The 27,486-nt window shown below is 37.3% G+C and overlaps 1 protein-coding gene across 1 annotated transcript in view; it reads left to right on the forward strand.

Annotated features, from left to right (window-relative positions):
- The window catches only part of SLC4A10 (solute carrier family 4 member 10), a 432,482-nt gene that overhangs the window by 241,655 nt on the left and 163,341 nt on the right, over positions 1–27,486 (forward strand). The window contains exons 6-7 of the mRNA XM_053698366.1: positions 503–691; positions 24,118–24,209. Of these exons, the coding sequence (XP_053554341.1) occupies positions 503–691; positions 24,118–24,209 (281 nt within the window). The remainder of the gene's footprint in view (positions 1–502; positions 692–24,117; positions 24,210–27,486) is intronic.

The following is a 27,486-nucleotide window of genomic DNA, read 5'->3' on the forward strand; positions in this document are numbered from 1 at the left end:
GATGAACCCGTGGACTCGTCGTACAATAGAAGAAATGAATTTATCAGGTAAGCATAAATTTACTTTTTAAACAATATTCCATTTTTTTTCTATTATCTAATTTGCTTCACTCTTTAGATATCCTTGGTTGAAGAAATAGCAATGCACATGGGTGAGCCAATCACATGAGGCACCAATCAGCAGCTACTGAGCTTATTTAGATATGTTTTTCAACAAAAAATATCAAGAGAATGAAGACAATTTGTTCATAGAAGTAAATTGCAAAATTGTTTAAAATTGCATGTTCTTTCTAAATCATAAAAGAAAAAAAATGGGTTTCATGTCGTTAATGTTTTACTGTACATAGGGGATTTTGCAATTAGTACAGTTGATAACAAATATCTGGTCAATGAATTCATAAAATGTTGCTTAGTGATTTCAGTGCATTGTGTTAGCATTTCATTTTAATGGAATAACAGAACATGGAGACTATGTATTGACACTGCTTATTATGTTTTAACAGATATGATTCTAGATCAGCAAGTAGCCTCAGGACAACTGAGTGAGGATGTCCGCCAAAGGGTACATGACGCTTTGTTAAAACAACATCACCATCAAAATCAAAAGAAGCTGAGCAATAGAATCCCAATAGTGCGATCTTTTGCAGACATTGGCAAGAAACAATCGGAGCCACATTCTATGGATAAAAATGGTAAGTTTGATATCTTTTATTTTTAGAAGTTATTGTGAATTGTAAAATGAGTTTGTCTATTTATGATAGTACCGTGAATATATGTATGTATTATTGTCAAAATGTATTTATTGACTGATTTATGTGGAATGCAGAAAAAGGTTACAATAAATACACAAATTAAGGGTTTTATTTTATATTTTGATCAATATTACCATGATAGTGCACCAGGGAGAGCAACAATTATATATATTACAGCTGAAAAAGGGAGGAGAACACCGAAATGCTGTGTAATATTATCACTGTTTATTACGTATACTTAACACAGCAATACTTATACATTCAGCAATACTTAGCTTCGCCATAGAATGGTAGCAACAGTTACAAACTGAATGAGCCTCATCATTGGTTGCTCATCATTGGTTGTTTTTAACTTTTTTTTTCAGACCCCCAAGACTCACACTGTTGGAAAGTTTGGACGATTACCTTTCCAATGGTGGGTCTTGGGGTCTGTAGCTGCTTAGAGGCCTGAGATACAGGCTTCTATAATATAACCAACACAGTTATATTAATATATGTTTTACTTCTGTGATTACCTTGTATCTAAGCCTCTGCAGACTGCCCCCTTATCTTAGTGCTTTTGACAGACATGCAGTTTAGTCAAGCAGTCTAGACTTCTAAATAACTCCATGGGAGTGAGCACAATGTTATGTATATGAACTACTATATAAACTATATGAACTAGTACTGTCTAACTGTGAAAAACTTTCAAAATGCTCTGAGCTAAGAGGCGGTTTTCAACGTTTTACTAATCAGTTCAAGCCTAGGTTTAGCTTTTGGAAAATACAACCAAGGGAACAAAGCAAATTTAATGATAAAATCAATTGGAAAGTTGTTTAAAATGTCATGCCCTATCTGAATCATGAAAGTTTAATTTTGACCAGACTGTCCCTTTAATTTCCACAGAGACTGTGTGTACAAGTTGATGCTTAAAGGGACACTAAACCCAAATTTTTTTATTTCATGATTCAGATAGAGCATGCAATTTTAAGCAACTTTCTAATTTACTCCTATTATCAATGTTCTTTGTTCTCTTGCTTTATTTGAAAAGAAGGCATCAAAGCTTTTTTTTTGGGGTTCAGAACTCTGGATAGCACTTTTTTATTGGTGGATGAATTTATCCACCAATCAGCAAGAACAACCCTAGGTTGTTCACCAAAAATGGGCCGGCATCTAAACTTACATTCTTGCATTTCAAATAAAGATTCCAAGAGAATGAAGAAAATTTGATAATAGGAGTAAATTAGAAAGTTGCTTAAAATGTCATGCTCTATCTGAATCACAAAAGAAAAATTTTGGATTCAGTGTCCCTTTAATAAAGAAAAACTCCACACACAAACTCTGCTCACAGATTCCCAAAATCAACTCTTCTAAGAACATTTCTTCTAACTATTTAGAAAACTGTAAAGCACTGTTCCCCGTCAGCAGGAAGTCCTTCCCTCAAATTGTATTAAAACAAATAACAAAGGATTTTTTTCTCATAACTGATTATACTGTTAAAAATGTAATATTAATGTATTAAAACTATAATGCGCTGTGTATCATGTTCAAAGACAAGCTAAACTTCTCCCAACCTTTCGAAAAGCAGAGTTAGCCTGCACGAATAAGCAAGAAAATAGGCATTAATATTAATTTATGATCAACTCCTTCTAATTATTATTTGTGTTTGGAATCATAAATTCTCTGTCCATTACACTTGGTAAAAAACTCCAATTAAGAAGGGACTAACTCTAGCCATAGCTTGTTTCAAGTGATGACCTTTCAACGCTAACAAATGGTTTCTAGGTCATGACCTGGAGGAATGTTGAGTGAGTTGGTGTTCTAGCTAATTGTAGAACCCTTTTAAACACAATAACCAACATGTGTACAGCATTGCTTTCCAAAATATAGCTAGCACAACACAAAGTGACGGAAAATGAACTTGGCTTAAACAACTTGTACATTGAAATAACATGAAACATGCTCCCTGATATCTGGCACTTCTAAGGTTACAGAAACCATCAAAAAAGTGAACAGGCAAATACTGTAAAAAAAGTGTAGTGTTAATGCAGTGTTGTCATTGATTGAAAGTTGTAGTGTGTGTGTTTTTGTGTTTGTGTTCTAACTTAAAGGGACAGTAAGTTAACCAACACTGCTATATTAATATACTTTTTACCTCTATAATTACCTGTATCTAGGCCTGTGCAGACTGCCCCTTATCTCAGTGCTTTTTACAATCTTGTTTTTAGTGCTGGTTCTTGCATGACCATTATCATTCTCCATGGAGTGAGCACAATCATATCTATATGGCACACATGAACTCGCAGTGTCTAGCTGTTGTGCTATATTTAAAAAGTGCTAGAAAAGTGTAGACCTGCTGGGGCTTAGAAACAGGCAAACTTAACGGTTATAAAGTATGTAAATATAATAATGTTGGTTATTCAAAGCAGGGGGATGGGTAGTAAAGGCGTTATCTATTTTTTTAAGAATATAAAAATTCAATTAGACTGTCCCTTTAATAACTGTTGATACCATCAGCGTTTCAATTTCTTATAAACTCTAGTAGATTATTTGCATAACAAATCTGTTTTAATGATAATCTTACCTGTTTTTTTTTTGTTTTCTGAAAAAGGCTGCAGCTTCAATAATAGCCAAAAACTGGAGAAAGTCAAAAGAACCCATGAATGTTATTAAAGGGACATTAAACCCAACATTTTTCTTTCATGATTCAGATGAATTTTAAACAACTTTGCAATTAACTTGTATTATCATATTATCTTTGTTTTCTTTTTATACAGGGATGTAAGCTCAGGAGTGTGCATGTGTATGCAGCAACAGTTTTGCAACAATGTTATACATTAGCTAGATGGCAGCGCTATTTCCTGTCATGTAGTGATTCAGGCATGTGCACACTACCTATCTAGATAGCTATTCAATAAAGAATAACATGAGAACTAAGCAAATTTGATAATTGAAATACAGTGGAATCTTTTTTTTAAATCTAAATCATGACAGAAAAAAAGGGTTTTATATCCCTTTAAGGATTATATGTAACAACTGAGGAAAAGTGAAATAAAAAAAGTTTAGGAAGTACAAAGTAAATTTTATGTAATATTTACAATTTAGACTTAATTTCTTTTAAAGGGACAAAATTTTAATTCCACATACATTTTAATTATGTACAAATAAATGACTTTGCAATACACTTTTGTTATTTACTGTGCCTGCTTTTCCTTTAATTTAACGATTGTAGGTTTTCCACTCCTTAGAGAGACTGGAGTGCAGGCAGAACCCTGCCACTCCTACATTCTGCACAGAGATTGGCTAATATATATGGAGGAGCATGTTTATATAACTGGCCACAGCAAAGATAGTAATATAAATAGCATTCACGGCTATGTGTTTTGGACCTGCAAAACAATGCCTATTTTTCTAGCAAATTGGCAGGTTTTAAAAGCGTTTAACACATTTATTTTGCATGCAGATCTTTGTAATCCATAAATAAACATTTGATTTTAATATCCCTTTAATTTAAAATGTTTCAAAATCTGTATTAAAGGAAAATTAACAATTAAATGGATAGTAAAGTCAAAATTTTACTTACGCGTATTGGATAGGGCATGACAACTCCTTTTGCTTAGTTCTCTTAGTATCTGTTGTTAAAGAATAATCCTAGGTGAGCTCAGAAGTGTGCACATGTCTAGCCATTTGGCAGCAGTGTTTGCAACAATGTGTATAGTAATGTTATACATAACTGCAAAAATTGCTGCCATATACTGCTAAAGACACATGCATGCTCCTGAGCTTTTATCAGCCTACCTAAAATGAAATTTCAACAAAAGATACCAAGAGAACAAAACAAATTGATAATAGAAATAAATGAAAAAGCTGTATAAACTCACGTGCTCTATCTGAATAATAAATGTTTCATTTTGACTTTAGTGCCCTTTTAAGCAAAAGTAAATATTCTTTTATAGCTAACTGCAATTTTATTTCCTCTCAATATATCTCTTTGGAAACATATATACCTTTTTGGTTATTGTGTCAGTCTCTAATGTCTAACTCTATGACATACAGCACTAGTAAATTGTAACGTTTTAGCTGTTGAGATGGTAACTTACAACAATACCTAACCAAAATCTTCACCTTGAATTTATCTTTCAGTTTTTGAACACTCAGCATTTATTCTGTATAGTAGTGCAGTCTAAATCTATTCTCTCACACACAAGGACCACCATGACACTGAACATTGTGAAACTGACAATAGTGGGATAACTTGCAAGGCAACAAGTGAGCAGATGGCATTGTGGGTGGGGGATTCAGTTCTCTCCAGTCTCAATAGCTTTGCATGTGTCCTTGTAAAATAATAAAATAAAACATAACCAAACATGGAACTACTTTCTTTAAGATGTTATTGTGATGAGAGCAGGAAGTGATGTCACTAGTATGTGGGCGGGGCTTAGGTCCGGTAGTCTGTGTCGCAGTTAGTTAGTGAAATCAACCTGAATAGATGTATGTTTCCATGCTCTGTAATAAAATAGAGTTGTACCATCATTGCTGTGTCCTGCATCTCATGACATGGTGTCAGAAGTTCTTGCCTGCGCTTCTGTTCCTGATCGATGACAATGTCAAAGTTTACCCCACCTGAGCCTTTTGACTTCTCTCAGCCTGCAGCTTGGCCCACATGGCGTCAGCGGTTTCAGTGCTTCAGGATCGCTTCCAAGCTGGACAAGGAGAGTAGTGAAGTACAAGTTAATTCTCTTTTATACTCTATGGGGAAAGCTGTGGAGCCAGTGTTCAATGCTTTTACTTTCCAAGAAGGGGAAGAATTTAACTTTGATATAGTTATGGATAAACTCAGTGCCCACTTTGTGCCCAAAAGAAATGTGATTCATGAGAGAGCTTGTTTTCACAAACGTAATCAGCGTGTGGGAGAATCTGTGGAGTCATTTGTGCGCAGCCTGTATGAACTAGCTGAATTCTGTGAGTTTGGTGTTGCTAACGAAGAGCAAATCAGAGACAGGATAGTTATTGAAATTGCAGATGCTGAAGTCTCACTGAAGCTGCAGTTAGAGCCTGATTTAACATTAGATGGGGCTATTAGGATTGCCCGCCAAAGTGAACTGGTGAAAAAGCAAAGTGCTGATCTGAGGTCTGAGTATTGTGGATGAAGTGCAACAGTCTAGGAAAACTACTAGTGAAAGGCACAGTGTGAGCGGTAAATCTAAAATAATGGATAGACCTAGAAGTGGATGGGCGCAGCATGCCCGATGCACACGGTGCTACCGTGCCCATGATCAGAGTGTTATATGCCCGGCCAGAGATAAAAGATGCAGAAAATGTAACAGAATGGGCCATTTTGAAGTGGTGTGTAAAACTGAATACATTAAGGAGATGCAGGTGGACAGTGACCAGGAGGGTCAGGAAGTGTCTTTTGTGGGGTCTGTTGTGGAACGGCCAAGCTCAGAGGCAGATTGGAAGGTTACTTTTACTGTAATGGGAGCCAAAGTTGATTTTAAGATTGACACAGGAGCAGATATCACTGTAATGTCTCTCGCTGCATTTATGAAACTGCCTCGACAGCCCTAGCTGGCGAAGGTTACTGCAAATGTCCATAGTCCTGGTGGCCGCATTGATTGTGCGGGGAAATTTCTCGCCAGCTGTGAGTACAAGCAAATGAAATTCATCATGTGGGTGCATGTGATTCGAGGTCAGTGTGTTAGCAATTTATTGAGCAGAAAAGCAGCCTGTGACTTGGGCCTCGTGGCCAGAGTGAATGAGATCTCCGAAGATATGTTTGGCGAATTGGGCCTACTGAATTGCAAGCCAGTCCGTATAGCACTTAAAAGTGACGCAGTCCCATACAGTATTTCTACTCCCCGTAGAATTCCGTTCCCGCTCATGCCTCAAGTGGAGAAGGAGCTTATGCGCATGAAGTCTATGGGGGTTATTGAAAAGGTTGTTGAAGCGACTGATTGGTGTGCCCCCATTGTTCCTGTTGCTAAGAAAAACGGAAAGGTGTGCATCTGTGTGGACCTGAAAAGGTTGAATGAGGCTGTGAAGAGAGAAAGATTTGTGCTGCCGACATTAGAAGATATAGCTCCAAAGTTGGCTGGGGCGAAGTTCTTTTCTACATTGGACGCTTCTAGCGGCTTTTGGCAGATCCCCTTAGATCCAAAGTGCCGCAAACTGACTACCTTTATCACACCGGTAGGTCGGTTTTGCTTCTGCAGACTCCCCTTTGGGATATTCTCTGCTCCAGAAATCTTTCAAAGGGAAATTAGTTCTCTCCTGAGTGACCACATGGGCACGGCAGTCTTCATGGACGACATTCTAGTGTATGGGTCTACAGTGGAGGAGCATGATCAGCGTTTAAGTTGTGTGCTGCAGACTATCAAAGAGTCTGGGCTGAAGTTAAATTAAGAAAAATGTCATTTTATGAAAACTGAATTATGTTACTTTGGGCATATTATTAATGGGGATGGCATCAAACCAGACCCCGAGAAAATTCATGCTATTGAACAGATGAAAAGTCCTTCTGATGTACATGAGCTGAGAAGAATATTGGGCCTTGTAAATTATGTGGGCAAGTTTCTTCCAGATTTATTGACAGTTCTACACCCTATCACAGAGTTGCTAAAAAAAGATGTTGCCTGGGTCTGGGGAACTTCACAAGAAAAATCTTTTATGCAGGCCAAGTCCCTGCTGGGGTCTGCCCCAGTGCTGGGGTTCTACGACCCTTCTAAAAAGACTGTGGTTAGTGCTGATGCAAGCAGTTATGGGTTGGGGCTGCTCTCCTGCAGTTAAATGAAAATAAACTACAGCCCATTGCCTACTGTTCCCGCACACTGACGGCTGCTGAGTCAAAATACGCTCAAATTGAGAAAGAGTGCCTGGCTGCTGTTTGGGCCTGTGAGCACTTTCAGCGTTATCTAGTGGGTTTAGAGAAATTTAGTCTGGAGACTGACCATAAACTGCTAGTCCCTCTAATCAACTCTTATGATATCGATAAAACACCCTTAAGATGCCAGAGACTTTTAATGAGACTACTCAGGTTCAATGTTCAGGCAGTGCATGTGCCGGGGAAACAGATACAGATGTGGCAGATACACTATCCAGGCTCCCGCTGGCTGCTGCTGAAGAATCCTCAACCAAATCTGATGTGAAAGTGTATGTTGATTCGGTTCTGGCCTCAAAGTCTATTTCTTCAAGGAAACTGGAAGAAATAAAGAAAGAGACATACTTGGACACAGATCTGCAAGAGGTTATAAAGTACATAAAAGAAGGCTGGCCCGAAAGCCGGGCAGCCTGGATGTCTTTAAGCTCTTACCAGTCAGAGAGGTTGCAGCTCACAGAGCTGGAGGGGTTGGTGCTGTTCCAAGACCGCATCGTTATCCCTGTCAGCATGAGGAAGGAGATGTTAAACAGGATTCACAATGGCTACTTAGGCATTACAAAGTGCAGAGAAAGGGCAGCTACAGCTGTGTGGTGGCCTGGGATCAGCTCCGACATTGCAAATCACGTGTCTAAATGTGCCTTTTGCCAGGAACGCCGGCCTACTCAGAGAAGGGAGCCCTTGATTTCTACTCCGCTGCCTGTGGGGCCGTGGCAGAAAATAGCTGCTGATTTGTGTGAACTGCACGGGAAAAAGTTCCTTGTTGTGATCGAGAACTATTCCAGGTATTTGGAAATTGCACCTTTGAATGATATCACAAGTCAAGCCGTTATCATTCGTCTGAAGAGCTTGTTCGCCCGATGGGGCATTCCGATGGAGCTGGTGAGTGATAATGGCATGCAGTTCGCTTCTACAGAGTTCAGTGCTTTCAGCAGGGAATATGACTTTGTACATTCCACGTCAAGTCCACATTACCCGCAGAACAATGGCTGAAAGGGCAATTAAAACAACAAAGTTCATTTTAAAGCAATCTGAGCTGTACCTAGCCCTCTTGTCATACAGGGCGACGCCCATTCAAGCCACTGGGTTTAGCCCGGCACAGCTGATGCTAGGACGCCAGATTTGCACCACTTTACCCTCAGTGGGTGTCTTCAAGCCGACTGGCTCTGTTCCTTGGGACGAAGTCCTTAGGAGGGATGAAGAGGCCAAAAAGGGCTATTGTTTCTTCTACGACAGGAGACATTCTGTCAGGCCCTTACAGGAACTAAATGCAGGGCAAAGTGTCAGAATTAAACTGGATGATGAGAAGAAATGGAAGACGCCTGCTACAGTAATTGGACACTCTCCAGAACCAAGGTCTTATGCAGTCCTTACTGATGGAGGGATGGTTACACGCCATAACCGAAGACATCTTCAGCCTGTACCAGAGAGTCTGGAACTGGATGCCTCAGTACCACCGCAGGTGGGATCCCCTGTTCTAAGAGAGGTGCTTTCCCCTCAGCAAGATCACAGCGGGGATATGTCTTTGCCTCCAGCGGACTCTTATTCACCTCCTTCTGTATCAGAGGACAGTTCATGCAAAGTTACATCAAGCGGAAGAGTGATGAAACTTCCGGCCCGATATAGGGACTGACTTTAGCTAGAACAGAGACCGGAAGTATGGGCAGAATAATCCCATGGTCACTGTGGACTAGGGTAGTCTACCCCGATGTCCAAGTCAGGATGTAATTAATGTTGTTTATTTTTCTGTAACCAATTTGCTATATACTGTTCAAAAACGTTGTTGTATACTCTTTGTATACCCTGTTATTTGTTATATTTAAATGTATGCTTTGCCCTTTGAAAAGGGGAAGATGTGATGAGAGCCGGAAGTGATGTCACTAGTTTGGGGGCGGGGCTTAGGTCCGGTAGTCTGTGTCGCAGTTAGTTAGTGATGTATGTTTCCATGCTCTGCAATAAAATAGAGTTGCACCATCATTGCTGTGTCCTGCATATGTCCTGCATCTCATGACAGTTATCACAAGGTATTTAGAGCTGTAAATCATATATACAGAACAACTATTCACCTAACAACCAGAGAACCACAGGAACTATGTAGAAGGTCCTCTGAAATAGTGGCTAAATGATATGTTTGTTGGTGACAAACTCCCAGATGTACAGTAAGTGAACACTGATTTACTGCAGTTGCATCAGGTAAATAACAACAAAGAATTGACTGGGTTTTGGTTCCTTCTATTTTCATTTAAAGCCAGACCTCCCAACTGTCCCTATATGAGAAGGACATTCCCTGATTCTGAGCTCTGTCCCACTGTCCCTCTGAGACAGAACTTCCTTAGCCCTACTTGAGAGCACCCAGACATGCCCACAAACTGCCTGGGAACACCCACAGACCACCCAGACACGCCCACAAACTGCCTGGGAACAGCCAATGACCACCCAGACACGCCCACAAACTGACTGGGAACACTCAATGACCACCCAGACACACCCACAATCCCTCATACTAACTACACTTGATCCCACTCCTCCCAATACAGCTCCACCCACAAAAGAGTGACAGGCCACCATCAACCTCCTGAGTCCCTGATACACAGCCACAAATGTTAGAAGGTATTTATATAGCTGAGCTTTAATATCCAGCAACTCAAATCAAGAAAAAAACATTTTTGGGCTACATAGAAACCTATTAGAACATCTGCCCCTTTATTTTGTCATTTTATTTTAGATCATTCTTTTAAGTCAGTACATGTTTGCATTATCCATTAGCCATTTTTCCCACATCCTATAAAAGTTTTACTTTTTATTTATTTTTACTTTTGTTCTTCTTTTGTACTTTGAGCTTGGCTGGTGCCACTAAACCCTTTCCTGATGTTAGTCGTATGTTGGTTGTTGTAGGTGAGGAGTAAAAACTAAAATATATTTCTAGGTGACATGCTACACTTTACAAAATATTTATTTACAAATAATTTGGATTTGGAAAGTTTGATCCCTCACATATGAAGAACTTCAAGGTAACCCCTAGCTATAATGTGAAACAATATATTTTAGCATAAATGTTATGGGGTTGTATCATGTGTGCTTGTCATACAATGAAAACAATTGGCATTTCAGTAATATAGTAAAGGGGATTAACTGTTCCTATATTCTGTAGCATATAGTTCTTAATATTTCAAGACATGAGTAATTCATTAGCATTAAAGGCCACGTGTCAGAAACAACATCCAGCCTTGTTTATCCACGTTATACATTTGATGCAATAAAAAGTTGATAAATTCCATATTTCATATTCAGCAAATTTGACTGGATAATAAACTTTATAGTTTTTAAGGATAGTCCTCTGATTTACTTCTCTACAATGCATATTTCAATGGCTTAGATAATTGTGTATTGAGTTATTGAAGACCACACTTGGAGGAAGAAATAAACTACAGATTATACTGTTGTATCTATAAGAGTTAGTTCCCTGTGGATGTTGGCAGTGCACCTTTCTTATGCATTTGATTATGATGCATTGTTTACTCACCTGCTTTCCTCCATGACTGTCTTCATTTTATCCGCCTCTGTTTCATAAAGATTTGTGGAATTTTTTATTCTGTCTGTCTGTAGCCCTGTGTCTCCTTTTATTCAGTCACATTCTCAGCGCCACTTTAATATGCTATTAGAATGTATGAATTATAATTTCTTTTGCATCTTCGAACTGTATACTGTCTGGTAGTCAGCCTGGTTTTAGCTGTGGGCTTATACTCCATGTATTTTTTATATACTTATGGAATAAACTTCATGTTTTTAATATAGTGTACAGCAACTAATCTCTTTTTCTGTAGCCTGGTTTTATGCCCTGAATAAATGTATATTCTAGTCAGTTTACATATTCCTCAAATATCTTCAAGTAATATGAATTATTATTATAAAACAAAGCTTTATTATTATTACTATTAGTAGTATAATATTGTTATTATTGTTATTATTATTATTACTAGGCAATAAGGCTGCCCAGAGGGCATTCTATTTAAAAAAAAAATACAAACCCCAAAGCTAAAATTACACAAAATAAAAAATGTAAAATTACAGAGAAAAATAAACAAAGCTATCCAAAATAAAAAATTCAAACCTAAACTAATACCCCTATAAAAAATCCCCCCAAAAATAAAAACACCCTCTAATCTAATACTAAACTACCAATAGCCCTTAAAAGGGCTTTTGTAGGGCATTGCCTCAAGTTAAACAGCTATTTTACCTAAACAAATTACCAATGCCCCCTAACAGTAAAACCCCTCACCCACTAAACCCCCTAAATAAATAAAACCTAACACTAAAAAAACTCTAAACTACCCATTGCCCCTAAAGGGGCATTTGTATGGGCATTGCCCTTAAAAGGGCATTCAGCTCTTTTACTGCCCTTAAAAGGGCAATCAGCTTTTTTACAGCCCATTAAATCCCTAATCTTAAAAAAAAAAATCCTAACACTAAGCCCCAAATAGGTACTCACCGTTCCTGAAGTCCGGCGGAGAAGGTCTTCTTCAAGGCGGCTCCATCATCTTCTGTCTTCATCCAGAATGAAGGCGGCGCAGAGCGGAGGTGCGGAGCTGTCTCCCCCGATGCGTGGATCCTCAGTGGCAGTCCTCAACGGTGGCGTTCCTTGGCAACATGGAGGCTCTTCTTCATCTGTTGTCTGTTGTACGCTGAAAATTAAATGCAAGGTACCGCAATCAATTTGGGGTACCTTGCATTCCTATTGGCTGAAAAATTGAATTTTAAAATCAGCCAATAGGAATAGAGCTACTGAAATCCTCTTGGCTGTTCAAATCTGCCAATAAGATTTCAGTAGCTCTTATCCTATTGGCTGATTTTAAAATTTCAGCCAATAGGAATGCAAGGTACCCCAATAAATATGGGGTACCTTGCATTCAATCTTCAGTGTGCGACGGATGACAGCATGAAGAGGAGCCTCCACCGCCGAGGACCGCCACTGTTGAGGACCGCCGCTGAGGATCAAGGCTTTGGGGAAGTCAGCTCCGCACCTCAGCTCTGCACCTCCGCTCCATGCCGCCTTCGCTCCGGATGAAGATAGAAGATGATGGAGCCGCCTGGAAGAAGATCTTTTCCGCCGGACTTCAGGAACAGTGAGTACCTATTTGGGGCTTAGTGTAAGGATTTTTTTTTATTATTTTTAAGATTAGGGATTGAATGGGTAGTAAAATATCTGAATGCCCTTTTAAGGGCAATGCCCTTACAAATGCACCTTTAGGGGCAATGGGTAGTTTAGGTTTTTTTAGTATTAGGTTTTTTTATTTTGGGGGTTTGGTGGGTGGGAGTTTTTTATTGTTAGGGGGGATTTAGTAATTTTTAAATGTAAAAGAGCTGTTTAACTTAGGGCAATGCCCTAATAAGGTCAATTTTAAGGGATATTGGTAGTTTAGATAAGGGGTGTTTTTATTTTGGGGGGCTTTTATATTTTCATAGGGATTAGTTATATATATTTTTTATTTTTGATCATTTTGTTTATTTTTTTTGTAATGCTAGACTTTTTTATTTTTTGTAATTTAATGTTAGGATTCTTTCACCACCCTGCATCGCGCAGCCAACATTCCTTTGAGGATGCATGAACAATTGGCGATGGCGACGGACGCATAACAAACACGATTATAGTATAGATTAAGAGCGAACAAATGTATACTATGCTGCTTGCTTCACTTGTTTATTAACCAGCTGTGCAACATTTCTTATCTGCATGTTTCCTAACAAAGTAAGGTTATAAAATAAAAATTAGATTGCTTAAACAATAAGTGCAGTCTATACATTAATTTAAAACTTTCTTTTTTACATGATAGCTTTCCTTTTACACTGGAGATCTTATTGGTAGAGTTAAGATATTAGCACTTACATATTTTTAGCATGGTGCTAACTTTTCAAGTGAATTTTAATTTAGAAAAATTCATAAAGCACCAAAACGTGTGTTATTTGTTGCATTCATCTGAAAATGATAAAAACTCAGTGCCTAATGAAAAATTAATGAATGTATGTGACAATAAGTATGTAAATTTTACTTTTGTTAATTGCAAATCCTGACCCTGTTAAAAAAAGTTAAAATAAAAATGTTTTATTTTTGTGTCGGCCGCTGCTGGCTTGTTTCTGTAGCACTAGATAAAGCTTTCACTTTATTTTTGTTTAATCTGCTGTTCAGCTGACCCTCTGCAGCGCTATAGTATTCCCCATAAGAAACAACAGGTGAAAGGATTTTTACCAACAAATTCTGACCCTATGATTTTTTTTATTTTATTTTTGCTGGCTTGTAGCAGTCACTCTTGCTAATACTTTCACTTTATTTATGTTTAATCTGTTTTAGACATATACATATGGTTTTCAATTCATAATGGCTACCTTTAAAAGGCTTTCTGAGGTTAATACTAAGCAGTCTGTTCCAAACCTCTTATTTGCTTTAGTATTTAATCCTGCCATCTAGTGGGTGATTTAGATATTTACTCATAGGTGCAGAAAATAAAAATCTATGAGCAAGAAATAAAAATGTATTTATGACTATAAACTTTTTTTCAAATATAAGTTAAAATATTTGAAAATATTTATATATCACTTGCATAATAGAAATTACATATCAAGCAATTCTGAGACTAATTGCAATAACATATATTCAGTACAACATAATACCTGTTATTTAGCAAGGTCAGTTTATTTTGTGCTAGTGTTTTAGGTTCATTGCAACATTTAGAACAATGAGAGGTAACTATAATCTTCACTGTACGTTATTGTGACTAATCATTTTTTTACAGAGTGTTTGTATTTGTTTGCCTAATCAATTCCAATCATTTTCATACTGAATTTAATGTGCCTAACATATTCACAAAATCTGTTTCTTTTATAATATCTTAAAGGCATGGCATTAATTCCATTAGTGATCTGATCATCAGCAAATAAAATAAAAACTACATCACTTGTGGGGTTAACCTCTAGGTCCATATTTACTAAACCAGGGGCAGAAAGCTCAAGCATCAGTCATTTTCTGCATGTGCACAGGTGGTTAATTATTATTATTGTTATTACTTGACCCAAGTATGAATTCTAGGAATCAATCTTCCATCCTTTTGTTCATTGCAATAATAATTTACTATATTGCTTGACAAATCATTTGGGCTAATCTACAAATATCTATATACAAACACCTTTATCTGCATAGTACAAATATGTATTTGACTCCTCAGTATTTCTACATACCCTTCAAATTGAAGTAAATGTGAAAACCCCTGAGCTACTAAATATGGTTCATTCCTACTTAATGATTTAGTCATTATGGACTTTAATGTATTGTATTGTATGTTTTGTCATTCATCCTTATCTTTCTTTTATTTTACTCTGTCTTTGTTGTATGTGTCTCTAACAGGCTCATCTCATCTCTGTACTTCCCTCATCTCCTACCCCTTGGGCTCTCTAAAAGTCCGTTGAAGTTTTCGAGGTAGTGTAAAAATAATAATGATAACACTGTAGGTTAAATTAAATGTATGTCTGTATGATTATGCTCTTGCATGTAAATATGGCTGCAGCTCAAAAATAAGACACTTTATAATGTATAGATAATGCATATAGGTGTATTAGTTGATGTTTCAATTATTCATAATTCTCACATTTTATTCACATATAATTATATTTAACCACTTAGCTTGCACTGGATAGCAATTCACTGCAGCTCTCTCTAGCAGCCAATGGGTTAAAAGCAATATGAGGCGGTACAATATGACATAAACAGTCTTGCACTACTTAGTGACTATATAAATAATACAAATATGATATGTATATAAATGGAATATAATTTAACATTATTACATAGAAAGAAATACTGTCATCTGCAAACAGAGATTTGTTTTACCTGTATGTTTTCACTACTAGATCACCTTACCCCCATCAGCAGGTACATCCATTTCCTTTGCCATATATAAAAGACATTTTTAGTTGTAGCTCTGCATTTACCTATCTTCATTAATAATTGAAGATAAAAAACCTCTTGTGAGATTAAACTGTCTAATTCCTGCTAACCAGTAGAACTTAGAACTTATGTATCTGGCATGTGTGGGAGCTTTCCAAATAATCAAATAGTTGCAATCCGAGGTATTTGTCTTCATTGGAGAGTTCTCTGATAGGTTTAAAGATTCTTGTCCTGTGGTTCATTTCCTATTCAAATATTGTAACTTCTTAAAGGGGCAATTTGTTTAAAAAGGTGCATTTCAGGATTTTATTTTTCTTTGTTTCTGAATAAGCCAACATTTTCTTGCCCGGCATGCAGAGGGGTGTCCCTGAGGGAGTTGTCTTCATCAACCAGTGGGCATTTCCTTTCCCCAGACCAAATTACATTTTCAACATATAAGTGAGACTTTATTTTTGTTGCAAACATATAAAATGCTATTTTAAACATATCTAAATAGCGTTCTTTCATATGCATGAGTACAATATATCTTTATTTAAGAATTGAGTACAATATATCTTAAATCAAGTAATGAGTACAATATATCTTTAATCAAGTAAAACTGCCATTTTATTTGTGTTCAGTGCAAGCTCCGGACTTTCCTTAGGAGTGATGTGGAACCCATGTTTTACCATTTACACTGTCACTTCTTTAACTGTTCCATAGATTTTTTTTAGGTTGCATTTTTTCTATAGTGTTATCCAGATAATCCTGATTAGCTTGTTTTTTGTTTGTATGTACCTTGGTTTTAGTGAAGCACATTAAAATGATCAGTGGCTCATTATGGGAGAGGGAATCAAAATGGAGATATATTTGGGTCAAGGAAAAGGAAATCTCTGATGCCAGAGCTCCATGAGTTTATGTGCCCAATCCACACAAATCTATTGAAAATAAAACTTATGATATAGTTATTACAGATTTCAATATCACATATATGGGCTGCTTTGCTATTGGAGTTAAGTGCAGAGTTCTTTCCTATTATTCACAAGCACTATTTTCCCCCTGCAGCTTGGCTTTGCACATGTAAAACAGAGATGATGTGGGTGTGCTTTTAATTGCTATGGAAGTTTATTTCTTTTGTAAAATCTTAATCGAGTGCCATCTGTCACTGAAATACAATGAATTGTAACTAATTAGCAGAACGTTGTAATGAAATGTATCATTGATAATGACTTAGAACCAGAGAGGGTGGATTTATGTGTACAGATACCACAAATTAAACGTGCCCTAGAACATTATAATGTATTTTTGTTTTAATATTGTTTCTAGGATCAGTCAGCTGTATGGATTCTGTTTATCTTTACTTTTTTTTCTCTGTTTTCTTGTTAGCCGCATCCTTTACCATAATTCTGCATGCCACCCACCCCTATTTTCTGTCATTCTAGATTCCTTTTTGACCACCACTATTTTTATCTTTCACTTATTTCCTTATCAAACTTACTTACTTTGTCAGCATTCTACCACCATCAATTTAGGGCCAGATTACAAGTGGAGCGCTAACTAAAGCTCACACTCAAGCGTTAACTGTGATAAAAGTAAGCTTTTTGCCCTTGTCGGGTTGCGCTCGTATTATGAGTTGAAAGTAAACTGTTTTCGCTCTTGCACTAACCTGACAAGTGCAAAACAAGGAACTTAGAATATATTGCGTGTGTGTTCACGTATTCCCCATAGAAGTCAATAGAGCAAAAAAAGTGGAAAAAAACACCCAACTCGCTTGCAAACCTGATTGCATTTTCTCATATAAGCAAACCTGACATGAAAATATGAATATTTCACATTCCATAAAAGAAAATGTTCTGTTTAGGGCTCCAATGCACTTCTATATAAGTCTATATATGTGTACATAGGTATTTATATCTTTATATGTGTATATATGTCTGTAAATACATATATACACATATAAGTACATATGGGCATACACACATACATACATATATATCTCTATGTTAAAGCCCTTTGCCTGCCTGAGACCTCATATCTTTGAGCCCTTATAACTTTTGTGCACAATTTTTTTTTTTAAATAATATTTCTTCTTTGGTATTATTATGAGTGTAACTTCTTTGTAATGTAATTTTTATGTATTTTGTGACACTTTTTTGTTTTGCAAAACAGTTAACCAGAGCTCTGAGGATGCAGTAATCATTCTAGCATAAATTGGGATTGCACTCAAATGATCGTGTTTGCTTTCAACTTTTAACAGGAGTTGTAAACCTGACAAGCGCAAACACCCACGATAAACCCCTTATCGCTTGCGCGTAACTGTTAGTGCTCCACTCGTAGTATGGCCCTTAACTAGTTTGCACCATCAGTGCAGTGTTCACAATCACTTTAGATGTAGAATTCAAACAGTGGTATAAGCAATGTGGCGGAGTGGAAGATGAGAAGAAAAAAGAGAAGAGGGCAGAGAGGTGAAGGAAGAGTGAAACATAAAGCTATTTGATATTATATTATTTATATTTTTACTACAATAAGAAGCTACAGTTGATTTTAAATTAATCTCATAAAAAGGTGACCCATTCAACAACAGCAATCTTTTCTTTTTATGCTTTTATCAACCAGTGATCAATTTTTCTCCAAGGAGTTGTACATACTTTTTATGTTAGTTTTCAGAATATATATATTATGGCAGCACATTAGTTTGGTTGAGCCATTCAAGTTAAATGCTTTTTTATAAATGCTTAATGCTTTTAAAAAACAAGGGTGAGCCCAAACAATTTGAAGTAAATTGCTTGAAAACCCCACTATGGGCTCGATTTCTAAAGCACTTTGCCTCTCTGCGACTGCAGGTTTTCAGAAGAGAACCTGCAGTCACGATTTATCAAGCAGTGGTCATTAGACCCCTACTTCCTATCCTCTTCTCCACCTCTTATTTGGAGAATTTCAATCTCCCTGGTCTCGTCCCTGTCCATTGTTGCTTGATGAATCAAGCCCTATATGGTTATTATATGATATATTTTAGGCAAAGTTATAGCAAAAATTACTTGACCAATCTTCATGAAATTTGTCATGGGGATAGATTTCCTGGAGAAGCTTGATACTTTTTTAATGCATTTTAACTTGCAGTGGAGCAAACACCCAGAATTAATTTGGTAAGTATGCAGGATTGTCATTTATAAAAACCAGATCAGTATAGCTTTTTTTTTAATTTGTTTTCATCCCCAGATTGCAATGACTTTTATATTTACATGTTTTATTGTATCTGTTATATCTGGATTTTAGAAAGACACTTGAACTTTCATTAGGAAGAGGGGGACACTTTCACACATATGAAGGCTGTTTTTATGTGTGGGGAATGTTTATCTTTATAGGACAGATACCTTATATAAACTAGTGCCTAGTGATCATAATGTCCATTTAACTAAATGAGACAGGGTGATAGGGACTCCATTAAATCCACTCACTTCCATAAACCCCCTGGATTTTCCATTGGAATAGGTGTCATCATTTCTTATTGTGATCACATGCATCCAATAAGGGAAATGTGTCCTTCTAGATGATACAGATGAGGAGATAATAGCTATACCTGCTCCTTACTAACATGTCACTGTTTGTATCATAATCAGATACATCACAGAAAGACATGAGACTGTCAGGCTACCTGTGACTAGAGGTTTTCTCCCTAATTCTGTACCGCTAGTTTTGTCAGGTGGAGAGACACACCCATAAGCACCAGTGATAAGTTCAATAAACAGGCAAAGACAACATGAACGGCTGAGTTTAAATTAGCTAATGACAATTGCAAATGACCCACAGCTGCAGTTAGTTGAAGCCAGAGATAACACAAAACAAGAAACTAACAAGAAAATACTAGGTAGTAGCAAAAGTCCACAAGTGGCACAATAGCAAACTGAAGACCTTGGTTCAACTCCAGGCACAACAGAGACTCATTTTAAAGGGTGGATTTGCATGGGCCTTTTGCTGAGACAGCAGGCTGCCAAAATAACCCTTCCTCTGCACTGAAACAAGAAATGGACAAGGTAACAGCAAATGTCCACAAGTGGTCCAACACCTAGGCAACAAACCAGCAAGTTGAAGACCGCGTTTTGACTCCAGGCATGACAGAGACTCATGTTAAAGGGTGAATTTGCAGTGACCTTTTGCCTTTTTTTTCTTATGCTCCTAAGACAGCAGGCTGCCAGGATGATCTTTCCTTGGCACTTCAGAAGTTAAAAAATAGTGTGTTTCACAGTTAAAATATGCTGCCTCATAAGGATATATACATAAAATGCACTACAATGCACTTTTGTAGATATATTCAAAAAACATAATATAACAAAACTTATGAAAAGACTTCACTAAAAAAAAAAAAAGGTTTAAAACTCAAAAAGACAGTCAAGTAAAAATGAAACTTTCATGATTCAGACAGAGCACACATATTTTTAAACCTCTTTCCAATCAACTTCCATTATCTAAATGTGCACAAACGTTTTATATGCACACTTTTTGAGAGCACTAGCTCCTACTAAGCATGTGCAAGACTGAAAGAATATACATACCTGTACGTATATGCATTTTGTGATCATGTCACATGATGCATTAGTAAGAATAATATAACTACCTTTACCATTTATCAAAATAATGTACTACTTATTTGAAATTCAAACTAAGTGATTTTGCATTGTCTCTTTTTATTCATTTACTGATTATTATATTCTATTGTGTTTAGTGGTCCTTCAAGCTTTTTGGGGCTAAAATAAAAAATAATAAATAAACATCCAATTTCCCTTTTACCAATTTTCTTCATTAAATTTTCTTAAAAGCCAACAGAATTTAAAATTAGTGATAACTTTGCATAAATATTCACCAACAGTTTTATGTGTTGAAATATCCTAAATTTTACAAAACAGTGTAAATTAACATTGATACCTTTTACATGCCTCCAGGGGCCATATTTAAGATGATGATTAGTGTGTATATTACAGTGCTTTTTGTAAAAGAAAAGGTGCCAGTACTAAAAAAAAGATGCCTGTACTCATTAATTTTTTTCTTGATATTTTCTGCTTAGTAACTTTGAGTAAAGTAAAGGGACAAGATTATTTACAATGTTTGATGCATTTTGCAGCCCCTACTTGTAAAAACTAGAGTATTTACATGATGATTACAAATATTACCCCTTATGAGTTGGCTGAGGTGGGGGTACTCAGTACTGGTGAGTACCCCCACAAAAAAACCCTGGTATACTATGGTAAAAGGGTGTGGTTGGAGGACCAGAAAGCATGTGGTGTGCACACACCAATCAACATCTGTCTAGGCTTCAAAATTGGCACAAGGCACGTACACAAGATGCCAATTTTGAACTTAAAAAGGCAAAACATTGTATTGGTGCCAAGTGCATAGAGGAGACTTACCAGCCAGTGTCTGTAGTAGCATAAAGATTGGCACAATTTGCTTGCATGTGAAGTTGACCTCAAAATCAAAAAAGTCTAAAGCAGCATTTTTAATGCTACTTAGTGCCAGCAGCTCTACCGTCTTTAAATTGCAAAGCGAGTAATATTGGACCAGTTTAACCTCAGAATCCTACTGACATTTGCTCTTTTGATACACAATGAAACATTGGCATTTCATTAATATTTTTCAAGCAAAATCCTATGAGGTTTGACAAACCTTCCAAATTTCATCATCGTAAAATAGACTACGTTTGAGTTTTTTAAACAGAAAGGGCTACATTTGTGCATTGCAGTTTGCTGCTTCTTTCTAAAAAGCATTTTTTTATTGCCACATATTTTTTGAAGAGAATATTACTCCATCAAATTTTCTTCACCCATATCAGAGCCTACAAAGGAGACATTATCGACAAGACATATATTTTGTAGACAAATACCTTTGATTCTGATTTATCATAAGCATAAGTACTGTATCTTAAATGAACAATGTATTCCAAGAATAGACCGACTCAATAAGTAAAGAAGTTAATGTTCTTGTAAACAACCTACATAAACTGGTATTGCTAACTAGTTAAGAAATACAGTTATGGTTGGTGGTTTAAAACCTGATCGTATTACTTAACTAGTAAGCAAAGAATGATTCAATTAGTATATGAGGATATGAGGTGTGAGAATATGAGAGTGCTATGTACATCCTGTATTTATTATATGAAGATGTGTTTATGGTATCAGGAGGTATAATACCTCCTGATACCAAAAACAGGTAGGGGAATAAGGAGTTTGGGCTGAGGAACCCCACACATTTGTCTTGCTCAAAGCCTGCAAATGCTAAGGGTGGCCCTTTTCTGGAGTACAGTGTGTCTGTTCTTTCTTGGTTGCAAAGAATACTTTTAATTTCTGTTGATCCTGCAAGTGACAACCATTTTAATAAATACTTGCCTAACAATATCATTAAAAAAACAATATTCAACACTTCTTTGTTTAATTTAAGTGTACTTATCCTATGCTCCCTAGAGCCACCAACAAGCACATTCTGTAACCGGCAAATGCGGCAAATCAAACAGCCAATTTAGGCAATTTGCAGCATTTTAAAAACTAGAGTTACAGATTTTTTTGCCTATCTTAGGAGTGTGAAACAAATCATCAATTTTAAACAAAAACAAGTGGTGTTTAATCTTCCTTTCAACAATAAATCTGTTATGTAATGTTATTCTAAGGTAATCATAAAATTCCTCAGTAACATAAATTCTTTATCATGCTCTATAAAGTTATGTATAATACTATTATATAAAAGGCCAAGTGTGTTTGTCCGAAGCTGTCATGCGCAGTAGAAACTGCGCGAGGACAAACACACCTGGCCTTCAAGAAGACTGACCTGGCTGGCATCTGGGACGACCGTGTGTGATGGGGGCGGGGGCGGCAGGACGTGGGCATGACCTGGTCGGGGCTGGGCGGGGCCGCCCATTGCGTGGACAGTGCCGGGTGTGACGTTGGCGGGGCGTGGGCGGGGCCGGACAGATGTCAGAGAGAGAGAGAGCTCAAAAAAAGAGGGGGGAATGGGATAGAGAGAGAGCTCAAAAAAAGAGGGGGGTAGAGGGAGCAAAAGAGGGGGGATAGAGAGAGCAAAAGAGAGGGAGAGAGACATCAAATAGATAGGGGAGGGAGAGCAAAAGAAAGGGGAGAGAGCAAAAGAGGGGAGATAGAGAGAGCAAAAGAGAGACAGCAAAAGAGAGGGGGAGCGAGAGCAAAAGAGAGGGGAGAGAGAGCAAAAGAGGGGAGAGAAAGAGAAGGCAAAAGAGGGGGGGAGAGAGGGAGGAGAGACAGAGCAAAAGAGATGGGAGAGATAGAGAGCAAAAGAGAGGGGGGGAGAGCACAAAAGACAGGGGGGAAAGAGAGGAGAGAGATGGGGGGGAGAGAGAGAGCAAAAGAGAGGATGAGAGAGAGCATAAGATAGGGGAAGAGAGAGCAAAAAGGTTGGGGAGAGAGACAGCAAAAGATAGGGGGAAAGAGAGCAAAATAAAGGGGAGAGAGAGAAAGCAAAAGAGGGGGAGAAAGAGAGCAAAAGAAAGGGGGGAGAGGGAGAGAGAGAGAGCAAGAGAGGGGGGATAGAGAGAGCAAAAGAGGGGTGATAGAGAGAGCAAAAGACAGGGAAAGAGACAGCAAAATAGAGGGGGGAGGGCAAAAGAAAGAGAGAGAGACAGCAAAAAAGAAGGAGCGAGAGAGCAAAAGTGAGGGGGGGAGAGAGATCATACGAGAGGGGGTAGAGAAAGAGCAAAAGAGAGGGGGAGAAAAAGCAAAAGAGAGGGGGAGAGAAAGAGAAAAAGAGAGGGGGAAAGAGAGCAAAAGAAAGGGGAGAGAGAGAGAGCAAAAAAGGGGGGATAGAGAGAGCAAAAGAGAGGGGGGAGAGAGAGGGCAAAGAGAGGGGGGAGAGAGAGAGAGAGAGAGAGAGAGAGAGAGAGCAAAAGAGGGGGGATAGAGACAGCAAAAGACAGGGAGAGAGACAGCAAAAGAGAGGGGGGAGAGAACAAAAGAGAGGGGTGAGAGAACAAAAGAAAGGGGGAGAGAGCAAAAGAGAGGGAGAGAGAGAGCATAAGAGAGGGGGAGAGAGAGTGAGAGCAAAAGAGGGGGGATTGCACAAAAGAGAGTGGGAGAGAGAGCGCAAAAGGGAGGGAGGAAAAGAGAGGGGAGAGAGAGAGCGCAAAATAGAGAGGTGGGGAGATAGAGAGCAGAAGAGGGGGAGAGAGAGAGCAAAAGAGAGGGAGGAGAGAGAGAGAACAAGTGGTGGAACCGCCGTACTGCAAAAAATGGCCTGTGTGCACAGGCTTTAGGACTAGTAGTATTATATTTATATATCTCAGTAACAGCACATGCATAAATCTGTAAGTAGTTTGGTGAGCTATTTTTGTTTATAGGAGACTCAATTTATTTTATTATAATATTGTTTATACCACAACAGTGTGAACAATTCACCTGTCTAGAGAGCACAGTGAAATTTGTAATAAAACATCCAGATCCTCTGTTAGATATCAGAGATATTTTCTTCTATTTATTTATTTGTTTATTTATTTTAGCACACAGTAAAAGATAATTTTCTATACAGTTTGCAAATATAAAATTGCCTGTCATTATGAATTCTAAAGTAATATGTACTTTTTAGCAGGTCAGCTTATCTCTCCGCAGTCTGCTCCCTCCTGTATTGAACATAAAAATGATGTTAGCAGGGAAAACAGTACTCTTGATGTTACTAAGGTGAGTGGAATAATTTTCTTAGAAAAGTTTTCATATATTAAAAAAAATTGATATGAATACATTTTGGGCCAGATTACAAGTGATGCGCTATTTACTGCTTTCACTGCTGGAAGTAAACTTTTAATGCGAGCAGTTTAGCGCACGTATTACAATTTGAAAGAATGTTTGCACATAAGTGAAACCTGAAGCGCACTTACTTTAGCACTTTGAATATTGCATTAAACATATTTTACATTCCAATGTTCTTCACATAGAAGAAAATGTTTATATATATATATATATATACATGTTTATATATATATTTTATATTTAAATGTAATAACAAAAGTTTTCATTTTTAAGGTATTTGAGTGGAAAGGGAAGTATATGTTTGTTTGCACTCCAGCGGACGCATTTACTTTCAACCTTTAATATTCTTGCAGGTAAACTCAGATGCAATATTGTTTATCGTTGGGGAGCCTTATAATTTCACATCTATATTCCTTGTTTTCAGTTCTCATGAAAAGGGGAAGGTTTTATTTTCATGGTGTTATTGTTTCCTTATTTATACTAGAAGGGGGCAAAATGATAGTGATCAACTCCTAAACTTGTTGCAGTTTAAATGATTCATTCATCTCATTCCATGTTTTAAAATTTCCAGAAAAGGTTAAATTTGCATTATGTTATCAAGCCCTAATTTATACCAGAACTTATACAACTATGGACTAAAGGGGATGATAAATTCAGAATGATGGCCAATTGGCTGCTAGCAGGGGTGTCAATCATCCCGATCAGATCGGGATGATGGAGAAGTTACGGAGCAGCGGTTTTACGACCACTGCTTGTTAACTTCCGTTTCAGGCGAGCCAGAAACGCTGGACGTAGAAAGCAGCATCCGCTGCTTGTTAAATCCACCCCAACGACTCTTTCCACAACAGCAGAACTTGAGATGTTAAGGGTAGGTTTGCTCTTTTCAATTGAAATGACACTTATTTTTAATATAATTGTATAATGTGCCATTCAAATGCAAACAGATTTTATCTTCTGAAGCTTTTACTCACATCTCAAAAACTGTGGTGGATTTTACTATTTATTAATCATATTAGTTAATGATAACTTTTTAAAGTGTGGTAAATGGTTGAATTAAGCATTTGGCTGCACATTACAATTTCTTAGCAGAATGTGTATATTCATTACTCAAGCAAGAAGAAGCAGCGGCCATTCTTCATTTCATGAGGCCCATGTATCAAGCTCCGAATGGAGCTTGGGGGCCTGTGTTTCTGGCGAGCCTGCAGACTCACCAGAAACAGCAGTTATGAAGCAGCGGTCTAAAGAGCGCTGCTCCATAACCCTGTCCGCCTGCTCTGATGAGGCGGACAGGAATTGCCACAATTCAACCCGATCAAGTACGATCTGGTTAATTGACACTTCCCTGCTGGCGGCTGATTGGCCGCAAGTCTGCAGGGGGCGGCATTGCACCAGCAGCTCTTGTGAGCTGCTGGTGCAATGCTAAATACGGAGAGCGATCAGGTCCGACAGACATTTGATAATTCGGCCTCCATGTTATAACTTAATTTGATTCAAGCCATGTGGAAGAGCTAATGTTTTTCATTAAAAACAAAATCAAGTGTTGTGTACCATGCTCCACAGGAAAACCCCAACTTGTCCATGCACATCAAGTGGAAGCTTACATGTGACTATTTCTGCAAGCCAGGAAAAACTAGGTTCACAATATTTTATGCAATTGTATATTTCCTGAGACCCTCAGAGGTGTTCGTTAATGAAAAAACTTTGTATGACTTCACTTTCATCTCAGTATAACACTAGGTTCTAACTTTGCATTGTATCTCAGACCTGATCAAGTTTATAAGGGCTAGAAGATTTAAAAAGGAACACTTGCGCACCATGCTGCCAAACTAAGTCATGGTTTCTTTATATTTGCAAGATGTATCTTTACAAGAGCTTATTTGAAGTACCTAGGATTTTCTATGGAAAATATGGAAAAAATATTTCCAGGAATATGAAAATGTTTAACTTCCTTTACCTGTACTATGTTCTGTTGCTAACCCTTTCAGATCTGAAAGCACACAGAAACGAATGAATGGTTGAATGATCAGTTGAGAGAACAAATATCTTCAAGACAGATGAGGATTTTTTTGGTGAAACATTTAAGAAAGTTCTTTGTTTGTCTTCCTAAATCAATATGATCCCAGTAATACAGAAAAGAAAGAAGCACATTCTGCTTAGAAAAAAAAATCTTAGAAAAGGGTTTTTGTTAAAATAGTAACTGGTAATGATCTCTCTGAATTGCACTCACCTAGGTCGGGGATAATTTTTGAATCAAGGTTCAATTTAGGTCCTTGTCGGTTTGTAGTGTATAATCTTATTAAGCAAAAATTATTTAATTAGAATTCGTAATAACTAACTATCACAAATTAAATAAAGATTATCTAGACTCAAATGCTGCAATTGCTTCTTCAAACAAACACCTTTTACTCAAAATCAATTCTTATTTCCATTAATCATTCAGATCTCAAAACAAATGGGCAGCATGCTGGTGTGAAAATGAGATACAATTTTGTATTTCAGTTTATTAAAAACAGTAGAGAATCAAGACCACAGGGTTAATAAGAAGTCCTCAGATACTTGTAGATGTCCTCGAAACTCTGCTTAGAAAGACCAGAACAAAGACTATTTCATATTTCATTCAAACTGTTAGACAGATCATTTAGTATTTTTTTGTCAGTGGAATAGAATATGGACAGTGTCTGTGTTCCAAAGGATAGTCTTATTTTTAAAAAGGTTTTGATAGATTTTGGAAGTTGGAAAAAAAAAACATTTCTAATGACTCCTAAAAAGGATGTTTGTTTCATCTTTTCTTCTTACATTTCTGTTCTCATATCACTTTAGCAGGCCAGATTGTATTTCCTTTGTTTTGCTGTCTTGTTACTCAGGCATTGTGTTTAACTGACTTGTTCACCAGTAGGCAAATCCTAAATCTTTGGTATATAAGGGGTACTTCTGCACACTAGTTTCTTTTAAATCTTAATATTAGAATGATAATTATAAAAGCAAAGTATCCACTGATCATCCAGTTCTTGCAGGTGTTTATAAGGTTCAAACCCACTACCAGTTAACAACTGATGTACACCTTGGAATTTATCCTTGGTTCTGCATGTTTTAACTATTCTTCTTTTTGATCCTTTGAGAGGTGGCTCTCTCTGTAAATTGACTTAAAGGGACAGTTTACTCAAAAATTTTCTCCCCTTTAATTTGTTCCCAATGATCCACTTTACCT

The sequence above is a fragment of the Bombina bombina genome, chromosome 1 (assembly GCF_027579735.1).
Source record: "Bombina bombina isolate aBomBom1 chromosome 1, aBomBom1.pri, whole genome shotgun sequence".
Taxonomy (NCBI): domain Eukaryota; kingdom Metazoa; phylum Chordata; class Amphibia; order Anura; family Bombinatoridae; genus Bombina; species Bombina bombina.